General features: G+C 33.3%; 2 protein-coding genes across 5 annotated transcripts in view; one reads left to right on the forward strand and one right to left on the reverse strand.

The window, feature by feature from the left end:
• Nucleotides 1-499: 499 nt before the first annotated feature.
• LOC125056817 lies at nt 500-3,989 on the reverse strand. 4 transcript variants are annotated; one of them, XM_047660110.1, is made up of 4 exons: nt 3,643-3,989; nt 2,908-3,387; nt 855-1,068; nt 500-632 (listed from the first exon to the last, which is right to left on the reverse strand). In XM_047660110.1, the coding sequence occupies exons 1-4, from the start codon at nt 3,645-3,647 to the stop codon at nt 576-578; spliced, it is 756 nt and encodes a 251-aa protein (XP_047516066.1). In that variant the 5' UTR covers nt 3,648-3,989; the 3' UTR covers nt 500-575. The 4 variants fall into 4 exon arrangements, with proteins under 4 accessions (XP_047516066.1, XP_047516070.1, XP_047516069.1 ...); XM_047660114.1 differs by having other exon boundaries at nt 3,797-3,988; XM_047660113.1 differs by having other exon boundaries at nt 3,757-3,988.
• Nucleotides 3,990-4,460: 471 nt separating this feature from the next.
• Nucleotides 4,461-14,941, forward strand: part of LOC125056683 (UHRF1-binding protein 1-like) — a 28,126-nt gene continuing 17,645 nt past the window's right edge. Inside the window, exons 1-13 of the mRNA XM_047659941.1 lie at nt 4,461-4,663; nt 5,094-5,295; nt 6,050-6,160; nt 6,361-6,438; nt 6,832-6,936; nt 8,509-8,635; nt 9,309-9,469; nt 10,185-10,335; nt 10,873-10,999; nt 11,636-11,741; nt 11,859-11,970; nt 12,049-12,140; nt 14,012-14,147. Of these exons, the coding sequence (XP_047515897.1) occupies nt 4,620-4,663; nt 5,094-5,295; nt 6,050-6,160; nt 6,361-6,438; nt 6,832-6,936; nt 8,509-8,635; nt 9,309-9,469; nt 10,185-10,335; nt 10,873-10,999; nt 11,636-11,741; nt 11,859-11,970; nt 12,049-12,140; nt 14,012-14,147 (1,552 nt within the window). The 5' untranslated portion in view covers nt 4,461-4,619. The remainder of the gene's footprint in view (nt 4,664-5,093; nt 5,296-6,049; nt 6,161-6,360; nt 6,439-6,831; nt 6,937-8,508; nt 8,636-9,308; nt 9,470-10,184; nt 10,336-10,872; nt 11,000-11,635; nt 11,742-11,858; nt 11,971-12,048; nt 12,141-14,011; nt 14,148-14,941) is intronic.

Genomic DNA, 14,941 nt, shown 5'->3' on the forward strand with positions numbered 1-14,941 from the left:
AAATGCTCGCTGGCATGGGCGGGGCATTTAGCAAGAAGCATAGATAACAGGTGGATTTAAAAAAAAACTATATGGAAAGGATCAAGGATAAAAAGGAGAAAAGGGCGCTCATTATTATTGTTTGGTAACAACTGTTTATTTTTAACCAAAAGAAATTTTTTTTTTGGGTTATCTTGTAAAAATTTGTGGGTTATTCTTACCGTATTATATTACAACTGCTATGGATGGATTTCGGGAGGTACGATTTGAAAGAATCGTGTAACTGTTTTAGGATAATTCCGGTGTCGGACTGGTGTTGGGTATGGCGACACTTATTAAATTTGCTGTTTTATTGTTTATTCCAAATTATATATATTATTTCCAAAATTCCGAGAAATTGTGTACTTTTATTCTGCAGAACATCTAGAATTATGTAATGTAATCACGTTTAGTAAACGAATAGGGTACAAGAGCGATTTGAGACACAGAAAGAGGTTAGTGATTAAATAAAAATTCTTAATAAAATTAGTAGTAAAAATATATTCAACAATGAAGAGGAATCGAGTGCCTGCGCGCAGCGTGGCGCGCTGTTTATATCAACGTCGAACACTGTAGGCCGAAGATTTAGCCCGTTGTATTTTTTTTAATAGAATCTGAAAAGATAGATTCATCACTGCTCTACCTACATATAGTATTTCAAGTTAGGCATAGAATTCCAAAATAACATAAAATAAATATTAAAATAATAAGTAATAAAATTATCGCTTTAAATAAAAAAAAATATTTATATATTTATAACGAAATTTGGTTTTTACAGAGAAGCTCTGTTTATCCATGTTTATTCACAAATACAGTAAAATACTAATAAGTGTTACCATATTATCATGGTCAATTTGTCTCTGTTTGAGTTTTCTATGGACAGCAGCGGAAGGTACAGGTTTTTTGGCAGGATCTTTCGCCGCACACTTTTTGTTATTACGAGCACCAAGAATCTTGTTCAAGAGAATGTGATTGTGCCTTTCAATCTCTCGTAATCTTTCATTCGTGAAGGACATATTAATTCGACGGGTTTGGGGTACTGAGATTGATCTGAAATAAACATTAAGGATTAACCAAGAACGTGTTGAGGTTGTAGGTTCCATCCCCGGCAGTGCACCAATGGACTAGTCTATGTGTAATGGGTAAAAGAAAACATCGTAAAGGAAACCGGCTTGCCTTAGACCCAAAAAGTCGACGGTGTGTGTCAAGCACAGGAGGCTGACCACCAACTTGTCTATTAGATTGATTAGATCATGAAACAAAAACAGAAATCTGAGGCCCAGACCTAAACCGGTTGTAGTGTAATTGTTCTACAGATTTTATATTAATTACCTCCTATAAATCGTATTTACTGTTTTATAAGAATCGTATTTTACCTATGATTTGCGTGATAGGTTCTATTCAATCAGGGGCTTGAGACAAAATCACGTGACAAATCGTGAAATAATGTCAATACATATTCGTTTAGCGTTCACGACTGTCGTGAAGTGGTTTCAAACCCCAATACAGAATTTTAAATAACTTGTTCAGTAGTTAATTACATTACAAATCTCAAAATGTTTTTATAAAAGTGGAGATCGTACTGATAAGTGATAACATGTAGTTGATTCATTTACATTACACTAACACATTCACTCACATGCATCCACACTAAAGGCCTCTATTCACTTTGATTAGTGCGTGTGCAAGTGATTAGTAATTGAGGATGATTAGTGCAGGTCGGCAGGAGGTAGTGCAAGTAGTGTCCAATTCTTGTTTAGTGGCTCTGTTAAGTAAATTCGAGAAGTTAAACATCAAGAAGCGCGCTTGCGATTGGAAGAAGTATTAAACGCGGTGCTATCTGAAACCGAAGAAGTTTTGGAAGCAGAACTTGCAAGACCAAGAAAAGTATGGGTTCGAAAATGGATTAATAGTAGACCCATTCATGGCGCAAGCTACCAACTGTTTAAGGAATTGGCTGCTGAATATATGACGGAATATTACTTTGCTTTCAGGTTGACCAAAGAGTCCTGCTGCCTATCTAGACTAGGGATGCTCGATGATCATCGATGTTGAGAGCAAAAACATCGATGTTTTGACATCGATGTTGCTATAACAAAAATATCGTAACATCGATATTAACTGAATCGAGCATCGATGTTAACTCACGGTCTTCCGTCCTTCCGTCCAATGCAACTTACGAAACAAATTATGTCTTCTATGAACGCATCCACAAATCAGGTTTATTAAAATTTTGAACGCATATTCATTATTTGCGCCCAGGTAGTAGTAGTAGGCATAGTCTCGCTCGCCATAGCTCTCTCACACTTCCTCATTACTCTTTATCAACAAAGAAATATATTAAAAGGTTCTTCCTTATCAACATTACTTTTCATTCAGTCAGTTGTTAAAAAATATGGGATATGTATTATTAATGCAAAAATCATCGATGTTGTCCAACATTCGGTTTTCGATAAACATCGAACATCGATGTTGGGCTTTCGGATGTTTTTCTAACATCGATCATCCCTAGTCTAGACGTGTTTTGGCAGGGGGAAGAGAGGGCGCACGGGGCGTGGCTACTCGCAGTTCACTCGAAAAAAAATAGAACACGCTTCTAATCACTTTACTACGCAGGCAACTAATCAGTCGCTGTCCACACTTGTTTTCTCCTAATCTGATCACTAATCAAAGTGAATACTGGCCTTATCACGCTCGCGCGTGTTACGCGTCGCGTATGCTGTTAAAAATTAGGAGAAGTTTTAAAAAAAACTTAGGCTTTGTTATGGAAGAGCTAGGAACCCTGACTCGGGTATTTTTTACGTGCAGGGGTTTCCAAATCTTACACGTAGTAATGTGTATCTACTTATAATTAATAAACTTTTTTATTATATAATTTTTAATTCTTACCCATAGTCAGATCTGCCAGATATAGACTGAGGTTTGCTCGATACAGATGTATGGCTTTTCGACATCTTAACCGATTTATTTGTTTGATCGTTATCCAATTGTGTTTTAGATGAACTACCGCTGACAGATTTTGTAACTACTTTTATCTCCTCCACCTCACTATCCTCTTCAAACTCATCTGAATAGTGATCATCATTTTCATCGTTTTCTTCAGATTTTTCACTTTCAGATTCCGAATTGTATACACACGTCTCGACGCAAATATTTGGCGGTCGTTTTACAGTATCAACTATGCATCCCATGTCAAAATTTTTAGTAATTTCATCGATATCGTTGTTATTTTCTTCCTGGTAAAGCTGTTTTAATTTCATTTTGTTAGTGTCACCTCCAGAATATTTAGTATCTATGTATTCACTTATTTTTTCTACTTTGCATTCAATCTGCGACATTAGTGCCAAGCGTGCGTCTTTGTGGTCAAAGCTAAAAAATAATAAATAATAAATCGTCAATGCACTAACATATTCAAGCGATTTATACTCGTAAATGAACACGTTAACTACTTCTACGCAGACCTACTACAGTATGTCTATTGCAGTAGTTGCTGAGTTAAAGTATATTAACTTCTACATAGACTCTCAACTAAAATGTGCTTGAAAGATTTTTTTAACTTACTTAGAGTTTATATTGTTTACAAACTTTTAGATAAACTATACTCCGAGCACAAATAATAGTTACCACATTATATTTTCAAAATATGTTAAAAATTATAATATTTTGTAAAATTCTCGATCACTACGAAATAATAATTCATAGAAACACTTAAAAAACCGTTTGACAATGACAACATACGAATATGTAATTTTCTTTTTTTAGCGTTTGAATTTCGCACCCCAATGATTTAATATTATTTGCAGCCAGGAAAACATTTCACTAAAATTTTGTACAGGTGTACTTCTTTATTTACAAAATTTTATATCAATAACTGTTAAAACATTAGCGAATGAAAAATGTTCATTGTTGAATATCATCTTCGAATGTTCAAGAACTGTAAAATCAATAATGACCTATCAACATGTAAACAAAATAATAGGAACCGCGCCGTCAGTTTAAATAGTTTTCACAGACTAAAAAGACAAACATTACAGGTTAAAGAATATTGTCGCTGTCTTGAATGTAGATATATTATATAAAACCTGAAAAGATTAAAGGGTATGGTTATGGTCAAAATCCAATACTTTTTTGTCACATGTAAGTAACACTTAGCGCTAAGCGCTTTCAGATACATATAGTACCATTTAATACCTATAGAAATTCTGTTAGTTTAAATCGGTATACACTTAAACGAGAATATAGAAAACTAGGTATTGCTCACTAATGCATTTTACTGATTTTGGTTCTTCTACTGATGCAAGTAATAATACACCTCTGTTATATACCTTAAGCTACGATAGTAATCACAGCGCAGTCGCTTTCCTGTGTCTTGTGATTCTGTGATTTCGAGTTTCGACTGAAACATTAAACGTCAGTCAGAACTCAGTCAGAGTTAAGAGTATTCTATGTTGCGAACGGTGAAGTGTAAACGTCAAAATTTTTCAACGAAAATAAATCACTGTACAAAAACTTGTTTTTTTACGATAAATTACAATTCGATATGTTTTTTGCAAAGATTCTCTAAATAAATTCGATATTAAAAGGGTTATCGACACTTCGAAATGGTTACAATAATCAAAAACCAGCTATTGAAACACTTATCCAGGTACTTTATGATATCGCATTGATATTTATTGTTATATTTATTTACGATAATCAGGAGGATCGTAATGCGCTAATTAGATATATATATTAAGATTTTATTAAGGGCACTGATATTGTAATAATACTCGTAATAAATATAAGTTTTACATAAGTTATCTTACTAGTAAGATCTTTTCTATGAAATTGAAAAAAACTATTTTTATTTTTTTTACTTGTCATATTACTTCAGCAATGTAAGGTAATGCTATAAATCTTATTCTTATTGGATTCCTCTACTTCATTATTGGATTTAAAATAGCAAAATTAAAGTTATTAGTCTGTATTTATAGTGCCTTTTTAAAATACAATATCATAACATCTTGTAATGATGAGTAACAAAAACAAAAGACAAGTAAAATTATTCTAATTGATAAAAAAAACTATTATTCCAGATATACAAAGAATTTATCACCTGAACAAATATCATTGTCAGCCCTTCGAGGCTCTGGTGAGCTTCAGGATTTGACCTTAGATGAAGATTTATTGACAGAATTGTTGGAACTTCCTGGCTGGGTGCGCTTGACGTCAGCTAAGTGCAACCGTGCCTCATTTAGAATACAATGGACCAAGCTAAAAACAGTACCCATTGTTTTGGTAAGTGTATATAATATTCGAAAGATTACCTTTTTATATTTAAGCCTAGCAAGTACACAGTCTTATGAGAAATGATTATTGTATTTTTTTAAGCCAATGTCAGTAGATCAAGGATTGGTAATCAACGAAGCGAAACTTAATTAGATAATGCTTGTAACTATGTTATTAGTTTTTATAGCATAATGGTTTATGAAATTGTTGTAATATTTTGCTACTGAATAGGCATGTATTTGCAAGCATTGTATTAAGATTTTTTCAAGACCACCTGTTTTCATAAAAAAATTAAAATTATTCCAATTTGTAAAAAAAATTCAGATGGGTGGGGATTTATAGACCTATTCTGTATAAAAGTGCTAAAAGCACCATCTTAAGAAGCTACTTTGGTATTTACTTATTAATGTAAGTAAAAACATTCATTAAGGTAATTTTTTGGTATGGTTTGACATGGTGTAGACTTAAGAAGATTTCTTAGTAATTTAATTGCTTGTCCTGAAAAGTAATGAAATTGCATTTATCATATTCTGACCTATGGCCACAGATATATAGATATAATGAAACAACCTTATCTTTAAACTTTTGAGTTTTGAAAAGTATACATCCAATATTACTTTTCAATCGAGTTCCATTTACAAACCAAAAATATGAGAGTGTAAAATTAGACTATTAAGTATATGTACATATTTTACCATAAATAAGGATATGATATGTAATAAACAAGCATTACATTGATTTTATGCTTAATGAGTTCTTTCAGAACCTAGACGAAGTGCATATAGCATTGGAAGTATGTGCGGAGCCGCGGGTCATGAATCCCAATGCGGCAGCAGCTATGCCTGTTCCTGGGAAATATAGTTACATACATAAGGTAATATTTTGTTAGTCTAGTTGGTTAGTGTGCTATCATCATCCATTCACAAATGAATTGTTTTTATAGTACAAAAATGCTTACATACTAACAGCTTTATTTACATAAATAAAGTTCTGAGTATGTAAGCATGTATAATCTATATGATGAAAATAAATATGAAAACTTGTATAAATAAAATAAGTAAAAATTGATTTCAGGTCATAGATGGCATCTCAGTGGCTGTGAATCATGTTCAAATAGATTTTAATTGTGATGCATTCACCAGTAGTGTTCAGGTAAATTATATATTTATTTATTAAGTATTTAATTTAAAATATGGTAAACACAATCCAGTGTTATACAACTATTGTTGTGAAATAACTGTTATGAAATAAGTTATTATAGTAGGTAAAGTTCATAACATTATCATGGATGGACATCAGGGTCAAAATGCAAGCTTTAGAACGCGCCATTCGTACTTGCATAACATGTTAATATGATCATAAAATCAAGATGAGATATTTCATTTAAAAAAATCTATAATAACACCATTTATTCCTCACAGATCAACACACATGTTACCTTAAAAAAAATTTAAATTGTAACTAAATTAAACGTCATATAAATTTTGTTAGTTTTCATTTTTTTAAATGCTACATGGGTAATAAAAACAAAACATTCCTATCTAGATCTCAAGAGTGACGGTAGAGTCACGCACACCGGATGGCAGGAAGGGTGATCTAAGACTGACTAGAATCAAGTCACCCGACACTGGGCAGCTGCTTATATTTAAGGTAATTTAGACTAATTAAAAAATGTTTGATATGAATTTCTACTGTTTTTTTTAATAGGAAAGACCTTCCATTTAATTGTAATTGGTGCATAAACAAAGATGACTTGACTTTCTGTTTGACTAATCTCAAAAAGTTTGTTTTCTATTCCATATTATTTTGTATTTTCGTGATTATTTTGCATGAAAACTCTAAATCAGCGTTTCTTAACGTGGGGCCCACGACCCACAGGGGGAGATATTTATTTGTTAAGGGGGTTTACTCGAAAAATAATTAAAATAATTTGGTATATGAATTTCGGTTTTTCATTATATGTTTTGGTAACAATTTCCTAGTAATTTTTACCTAAACCTATCATTTAAGTTTCTTAAGTGTACAATTAAATTTTTTATTTAAACTTAAAATTTTAGAAAAGCTAAGGTAAAAGCAGTGAATGAATGGGGGAATGGTACAAGAAATTTTGGGAAGCACGGCTTTAAATAATATGTTAAGGGGCCATCCATAAAGTACGTCACACGTTAATGGGGAGGGAGGGTATCACCGAAATATGACATCGTGTGACAAGGGGCATGGGGGGGTCCATACTTTTGTGACGTCACATGTTAAAATTTTAAATACTAAAACCATTGATATACAAAAAACCCAAGATAGAGTAGAGTAGAGTAGATAGAGTCTCGAATAAAAGTAACCCTCGAAAGTGTCCCGAAACACTATTTCTATCTCTTTCTATAAGTTACAAGCATATATTATTGCAAAATCAACCTTACGCGAATTGTTTAAAGTTGTTATTACAACGATTATTTTTAAATACATACATAAATTTAAAAAATGTGTGACGTCACATCAAGAGGGGGGGTTATAAAAATGTGACAACCTGTGACAAGGACGGGGGGGGGGGGTTCAAAAGTTCTAAAATTCGTGTGACGTACTTTATGGATGGCCCCTAACTTCTGAATCTACGAAAACAAATTGCAGATTATTTTAAAAAATCGTCCCGCTTGCTTGACTTGTTACTTAAAGCTAACCTAAAGCGGCGTTCCCACGAAGCGTTAATCACGACAGTCAACCACGCTTTCGTGAAATACACTTCTGTGTGAACGCATAGGCGTTAAACTTGCTTTCGTGAGGAACGGCGCACGACTCAAGCGTGGATAGATCAAACGTGTTTGATTTTCAGTCGTGATATACTGTTCGTGAAGCCAAGATATCGTCACAACAACGTGGAATTCAGTTTAACGACAGTGAAACTACGCGTTTTTTGGAGTTATATTCTATGGAAAAGGTGTTATATGATCCAAGTTTGGAGGAATACCGTCTAATAGCGAATAGTACCGGATGAATATGGATGTTTCGATAATGACTAAGTCGAAACACGAAGCGTGAACGGCACGAAATCCCCCAACCATGTGAACGTTTCATCAATTCACACTTTCGTGAGTGTCACGAACGACAGTTGACTAGCGTAGTTGACTGTCGTAATTAACGCTCCGTGGGAACGCCCCATAAAGCTAAATAGAGACGTAATTTTTTACGGCGTTTCAACTCTGTATTGTATTGTTTATCTTTTGTTTAAAGGAATTGGAGTGGCAAAGTGCCAGAATAGAGGCGAAGGCTCATGGGGTAGCGGCAGCTAATTTGCCGCCTTTGCGTCTTCTACTTGGAACAGCGCATTGCCGCATTGTGATTAAGAAACGTCTGGCTGGTATGTCTTACAGATTTTGTTCTATCAATATATATACTAGCTGATCTGAATATATTTTATTTCTAGAAAACATTTTTTTGGTCCAATAAAAATAACTATCTAATATAATAAAAAATAGGGGTTGTTCGTAGAGGGGTTGTATGTATTTTTGTATGCTGTATCATAATAAAAATAAAAACAAAAAAAATTGTGTATTTTCTTTGGGGTGGACACCCCTTATCACTTAAGGGGTTTGAAAGATAGATAGTAGCCGATTCTCAAACTTACTGAATATTTTCTAAAACACGTAAGCAGAGAACGTTTTCATAACATAATCAAATAAATAACACTTTAACGTGGACAGAGTGGTATACAATAAATATAAAAATTTAATCTATACAAACTGCATATATATGATATATTACGTCAAGATTATAAATGGAAAAGACTAGACTAGACTAGACTACTGTACGGCACATCCTTTTTTAATATGTCTAATAAAGTTTTTGTTTATTTTTCGTTTCTCTCTAAGATACAAGAGGTACAAGTTAAGGCTAGAAATTTTTTCCGATCAAGTTTTCTTATTTTTATAAGCGGACTATTACAAAAACAGATGTTTGGAGTTGTTTAAATTTGTATTATCTGTTTAGAATTGTCTAAAAGCCGAACAAATAATATGTATTGGAATTTTTAGATTGTGCAGTGCTCGGCTCGCGTTTAGTATTGCGTCCTGAGCCGTTGGCGTGGGCGTTAACGGACGGACAGTTACGTGCAGCGGTCGCGTGCGCGGCCGCATTGGCCGGACCAGTACATAAAGCGACGCAGCTCGCTACTAGGACTAAAGCTGCTAAAAAGGTATGAGATTACCACAAATTTGCACTATACTTAATTTTTATACAAAATAAGGTTAAGTTTGTATGTATTTAATACCGTTGGTATTTGGAACCAGCTGCCCACTGAAGTATTTCTGAACCAATTGGACTTAGGGTCCTTCAAGTAAACAGCGTACCAATTTTTTAATGGCCGGCAACCAGCTTTTGCGTCAGGCTGTGTGTGTGGTCGGGGGTCACATCAGATGAGCCTACGTTTGCCCCCTATTCTATAAAAAAAACACGTGTGCTGAATTTCGTAAGTGATAGTATGTTGTCAACGAATTTATCTCAAACTTTCCATTTAAAATATTCCAAGTTAGGAAACAGTTTAAGGTTCATCCAAATCGGTAGTTGTTTTTGACATGTTGACAGGTATATCTTAATTATTATTTATTGTATTTAAAAAAATCAGTGGCGCTTTAGATATGGGCCTCAGATTTCTGAATCTGTTTTATTTAATTTTTCAATCTAATAGGCAAGTAGGTGACCAGCCTCCTGTGCCAGACATACGGCGTCTTCTTTTTGGGTGAAAGAACTGTCGGTTTTCTCAAGCTGGTTTCCTTCACCGTTCGAGCGTATATCATATGCGCCCATAGAAAGAAAGTCCATTGGTGCACAGCCAGGGATCGAACCTCAGGGATGAGAGAAAGCTGTAGCCACTAGGCCCTGCTCTTTTTTTACGTTAACATTTTTAACAGATAGAGGAACCAGTGCAACAGATATCGACCCGATCCAGTTCAAGCGAGCGCGACATACTCGCTCGAATGTTCGCTAAACATGACGTGCGAGAAACATCCTACCATTTGCTGGCACCGAGGATCGACTTGCATCTGTGTGATGATCCAGGATGTGAGTTACTTATAAGGGAGCGTTCAAGTATTACGTCACGCAATTTGGGAGATTTTTAACTCCCCCCCCCCCCCATGTAACGCGCCGTAACGTTTTTCTGTACCTAAAAGTTAGCATTATGTGGTGTAAAGTACTGGAAAGTCGAAAATAATATTAACAATAACGCGTAATTCAATCCCCGCCCCACATCGTAACGTTTTATAATAGGACAAAAATTCGTTACGTAATACTTGAACGCTCCCTAATAGTATTTAAAAAAAAGCTATTTAACTTTTTCTACAATTAATTTAAGTAATCTCAGTGAGTACTTAATTTCTGAATTTTCCAAAAGATTTATTGTTTTAATTATTTTCTAAAGGATTGTAAACAATTGTTTTAAGAAATAATACACAGCATTTTTAATGAATTAGTGAAATTGTACATACATAATTTTATTATTACTTTTAGTTGTTTTTTTTTTTAATTTTAGCTAGTGATATTTTTGCAATGTTTTTTAGATTTAAAAAAGTATATTCTTATTAAAAACATAACTTTTAGTGGGTAGATCAGAAATGCCTCAACTGGCGAACGGTGGCGCTCTCCAAGTGACGCTGGTCAGCATGCAGGCGGATCTCTTCCCCTATCACAAGGCTTCTGATGATAGAAGGCATTGGAGGGGATATAGGTAAAAATATTAATTATCTGAATTATATTAAGTACTAGCGGATCCGATAGACGTCCTGTACACATGTCGTACATACAAATCAAATGCAATAATCTTACAAAAATTTCATCAAAATCTGTCCAGCCGTTTCAGAGTTTAATATAGTGAGTACGTTAACATGCACAGAAGATTTATATTATATATATACCAGCTGTTTATTTGCTGTATAGATAAATAACCTAGATACCGACTGCAGCGCCATCTGCTGGGCTGATTGGAACTGAAAAATGCACGGCGCTAGCCAAACGCATACAAAAAAATTCATTCAAATCGGTCCAGCCGTTTAAGAGGAGTTCAGTGACATATACACGTCCAGTAGAATGATATATAAAGATAATTAATTATGTTAATTTCAACTCTATCTCTTTAATAAATATTATTCCGGCATTGTCTTTCAAACTAATACTTTGAAGTGTGAAAGAAGTTGTGAAATCAGTTAGGTTAGGTGATTTAAAAATTTACTTTTATTCATAAATAGTTGGTGTTTTGCAAAAAGCGTCATTTAAATTCGATACGAATTATAATATTTTATTCTCCATTCTATTTCAGTGCTTTCGAGAATTTTTTTTAAAATATTTTATGCATTTTTTTGTATAGAGAAGCAGCCACTCCTCACAGCCAGTGGTTATCGCAGTCTCTGTCCTCTTTCTGTGGATCTCTGTTAGATCTCTTGGATCCCAAGCCGGTTACGCCCAGTGCAAAGGTAAATTAAAATATTTGTACGCAAGATTATACGCGTACTAATATGTAATTCTAAATTTTTTTTTACAAAATAATAATAATTAAAATTGACATATCTGATTAATGTTTAATATTCTAGCCTAGCAGTAAAGAAGAGAGAAATGAAGAGTCGCTACCGAACGGCGTAAGTCATAAGCCGGCCTCGCAGACATCTACTTCTAATGCTCCGTCCACACAAACTACCTCACAAGGTAATGAACAATATTATATCTTTCGTAAGGTTCATAACAGAATTGTTGTGGAAATCTTATAATTCATTGTATTTCCAGCATCGCCAACAAGAACGAGAATACTCCAGCAGTTGGGCAAACTGATGACAACGTGCTTAGTTTTAAGAATAGATGACTTTACGGTTTACAAGGTATGTTAAATGAACCACAAAATGATGAAAGATAAAATTCAATTTTATACTCAGATTTTTATTCCGTAGAATTCTGACATTTCATAAGTGTTGCAACTAAAAAAGTTCTCCACCGATAAAAGGACACATTTGACTTATTTGAGGGCAATAAAAATGCTACGTGTTTTTTAGGTTTTGGTACCAAAAGGTAAATCTAAATATTTACTTACTCAAGTGACCTAATACAAAAATAACAAATATTTCAATATCACGAACAATATATCGAATTAACCTTAATTACTTTATTTTATTCTTTAGCTGGCATCACTGTCTACTAATACCAGGTTTAGTAAACCTTTAAAAAAAATGTTATCTTTACTTTAGCGTTTTATTTTCTACTTGTGATGAAAAGGGACGTAATTATCACTAGCCGTTAAACCACTTTTAATGTGGAGCACCGCACTTAATAAAATGGGTATATTAACAATAAAATGTTTGTATAGACTCAGATGTTCAGACTCTTATTGAAATTGAAAAATGTGCCCGTCCAAAAAGGTTTGCAATCTCTGACATGTCTAAATATGATAGCTGTCAGAATTATACGGAAATAAAAATCAGTTTATAGGTGACTTGAAATAATATTTGAAAAAATTTACAAACACAAGAAAAATAAAACGCGATAATAAATCAAATCGAATTAATATATATAATAACCAAAAAAGCTAAAAGAATGAACGTACTATATATTGTATATTTTACTTTACACTTACAATATTCTTAACCTACACAGTAATAATAATAATTAAAAACTGATAAATAGTATATTAAAACAAATTTAAAAATGGTCCCGGTGGCAGTGTACCATTAAGGCATTTCTTCGCTGTATTGCGATACTTATTCGTTTAGCGAGCAAAGCACCAGCTCTGGGGTCACCGGTACTATCTACCAGGGGTCCTGTGTACTTGCACCCTCACGGCCCAACAATTTTGTTCCCTATGAAGTAGAGATTTCAAAATCAAAGTCAATATAATCTATCGGGCTAATATAGTCAATCGGGTTGACAAGTTAAACTATTCGTAACAAAACGCTGTTAAAACTGATGTTTAAAATATCGGTGACGTTAGTAATTAAAGAATAAAGTGAGATGGAGAAAATTTGTTATATGGATTTAATACAGTGTAATATTTTTTAATGTCGTGATAAAAATTACTTCACGATTGCTATCTTTCTGTTCATATAATGTCATGTTCCTTGAATAATAATAATTTATTGCAAGAATATGGTACAAAAATGTGTAAGGTGGTACAATCCTAAGTTCGCATATTGTACCAGACATAATGGCGCGCATATTTGTCTTTAAAGGAATTTTACATTTTTAGTCATGAATTGGTCAATTCTTATATAATTTGTATCGTACATGTCATATCATACGTTATAAAATTTATATCAACTAGTGTCTCACGCAAATCATCATTTATTAAATTATACGTTTTTTTTCCAAAATTTATATCGACAACTCTTTGTTAAGACTGAAATTAAGCACTCCCTTAACCGTCGCTGTAATGAGGACAATCAGATACTTTGAAAATATGTTATAGAGAACTTAAAAAGGTGTAGCGCTAACCTGATCCATGCAACTTCGCTCACAATATCGCACACAACTCTTTATATTGAAGAAATCGCATCGGTCTTCAAAGCATCCGCGAATATACAATGTATTATTAAATACATACATATTTATTATGTAAATACATAATAAATATTCCTACGAATAAAGAAAATAATAGCAAATAATTAACACAGCATAGCTCCTTAAACGACTCGGTGAATGGTGTTTTTCATCACAGATAGATTCATATAGTAGAGTTAACAATAAGGTTTTGTGTCTATAGGTATCAACGGGTTCTAAGTCGAGAGAAGCCCCTCGACCACTAGTTAGCGCAGAAAAGGCCACATTGCCCGGTGATGCTGGCCTTTTACATGCTGAACTCACTTTCTTCTATTATCCGGGGGATGTATGCTTTCCTGGTAAGTATTGATGAGGTTCAATCCGTTCCAACTACTTACACATTAAATTATTTTCAGATTTATTTAGTAGATTTTTAATAGGATTTTTAGTAACATCCTTGTGCCCCAATCATTCCATTGGAGAAATCTACTCCAAAGGACTCCAACTTGAATAAAATAAACATAAAAAAAAAAATACGTATTTGCAATTATACCCAATAGACTCCCTAGATATGAAACCGAAACGAGATACTGACCAATCAAAATGAAACGAACTGTTTCGTCATTCGTTTTACGCAAATTAATTGTTCTGCAATTTTTTTTTATCATTTGTGATTGTTTTAGGAATGGTAGTTAATTCACATAATAGTATCTTGTAATACAAAACATCTCCTGATAAAGAGGACTGTATATCAGGAGTGACTTACCAGTTCCATGTGTTTATGTATTTATGTGGATAGCCAATAGCTTGTATAAGAATTACAATGCTATGCAAATGTTAATGAAAAAAAATCTATATACAGCCTATTGTAAAAAAACGAAAACAATTTTAATTGAATTAAATTTACTATAATTATTCCAAATAATTTAGTACATTTTCCAAATGGTTGTTAGGTTTAGATAGTTAATAATATTAATATACGTGAAATGCCCCTTATATATGAAAAACAACAATTTTACTAATGATATAGCCAGAAAATCTACGAAATTTACGAAATTTGGAAAAAGAAATCAATATTTTAACCAAAAATATCTAAATTGGTGTATGTATTTTTCATTAATGTTAAATTCATGCTACTAATTTAATTACATAT

This window comes from Pieris napi, chromosome 15 (genome assembly GCF_905475465.1).
Source record: "Pieris napi chromosome 15, ilPieNapi1.2, whole genome shotgun sequence".
Taxonomy (NCBI): domain Eukaryota; kingdom Metazoa; phylum Arthropoda; class Insecta; order Lepidoptera; family Pieridae; genus Pieris; species Pieris napi.

What these genes read in the sequence shown, in the direction of transcription:
- LOC125056817 (XM_047660110.1), bottom strand. An exon ending in TCTGGCAGATCTGACTATGG is followed by an intron (nt 1,069 to 2,907) that starts GTAAGAATTAAA and finishes TGTTTATTTCAG; the next exon opens with ATCAATCTCAGTACCCCAAA. An exon ending in AAATTGACCATGATAATATG is followed by an intron (nt 633 to 854) that starts GTAACACTTATT and finishes CTATCTTTTCAG; the next exon opens with ATTCTATTAAAAAAAATACA.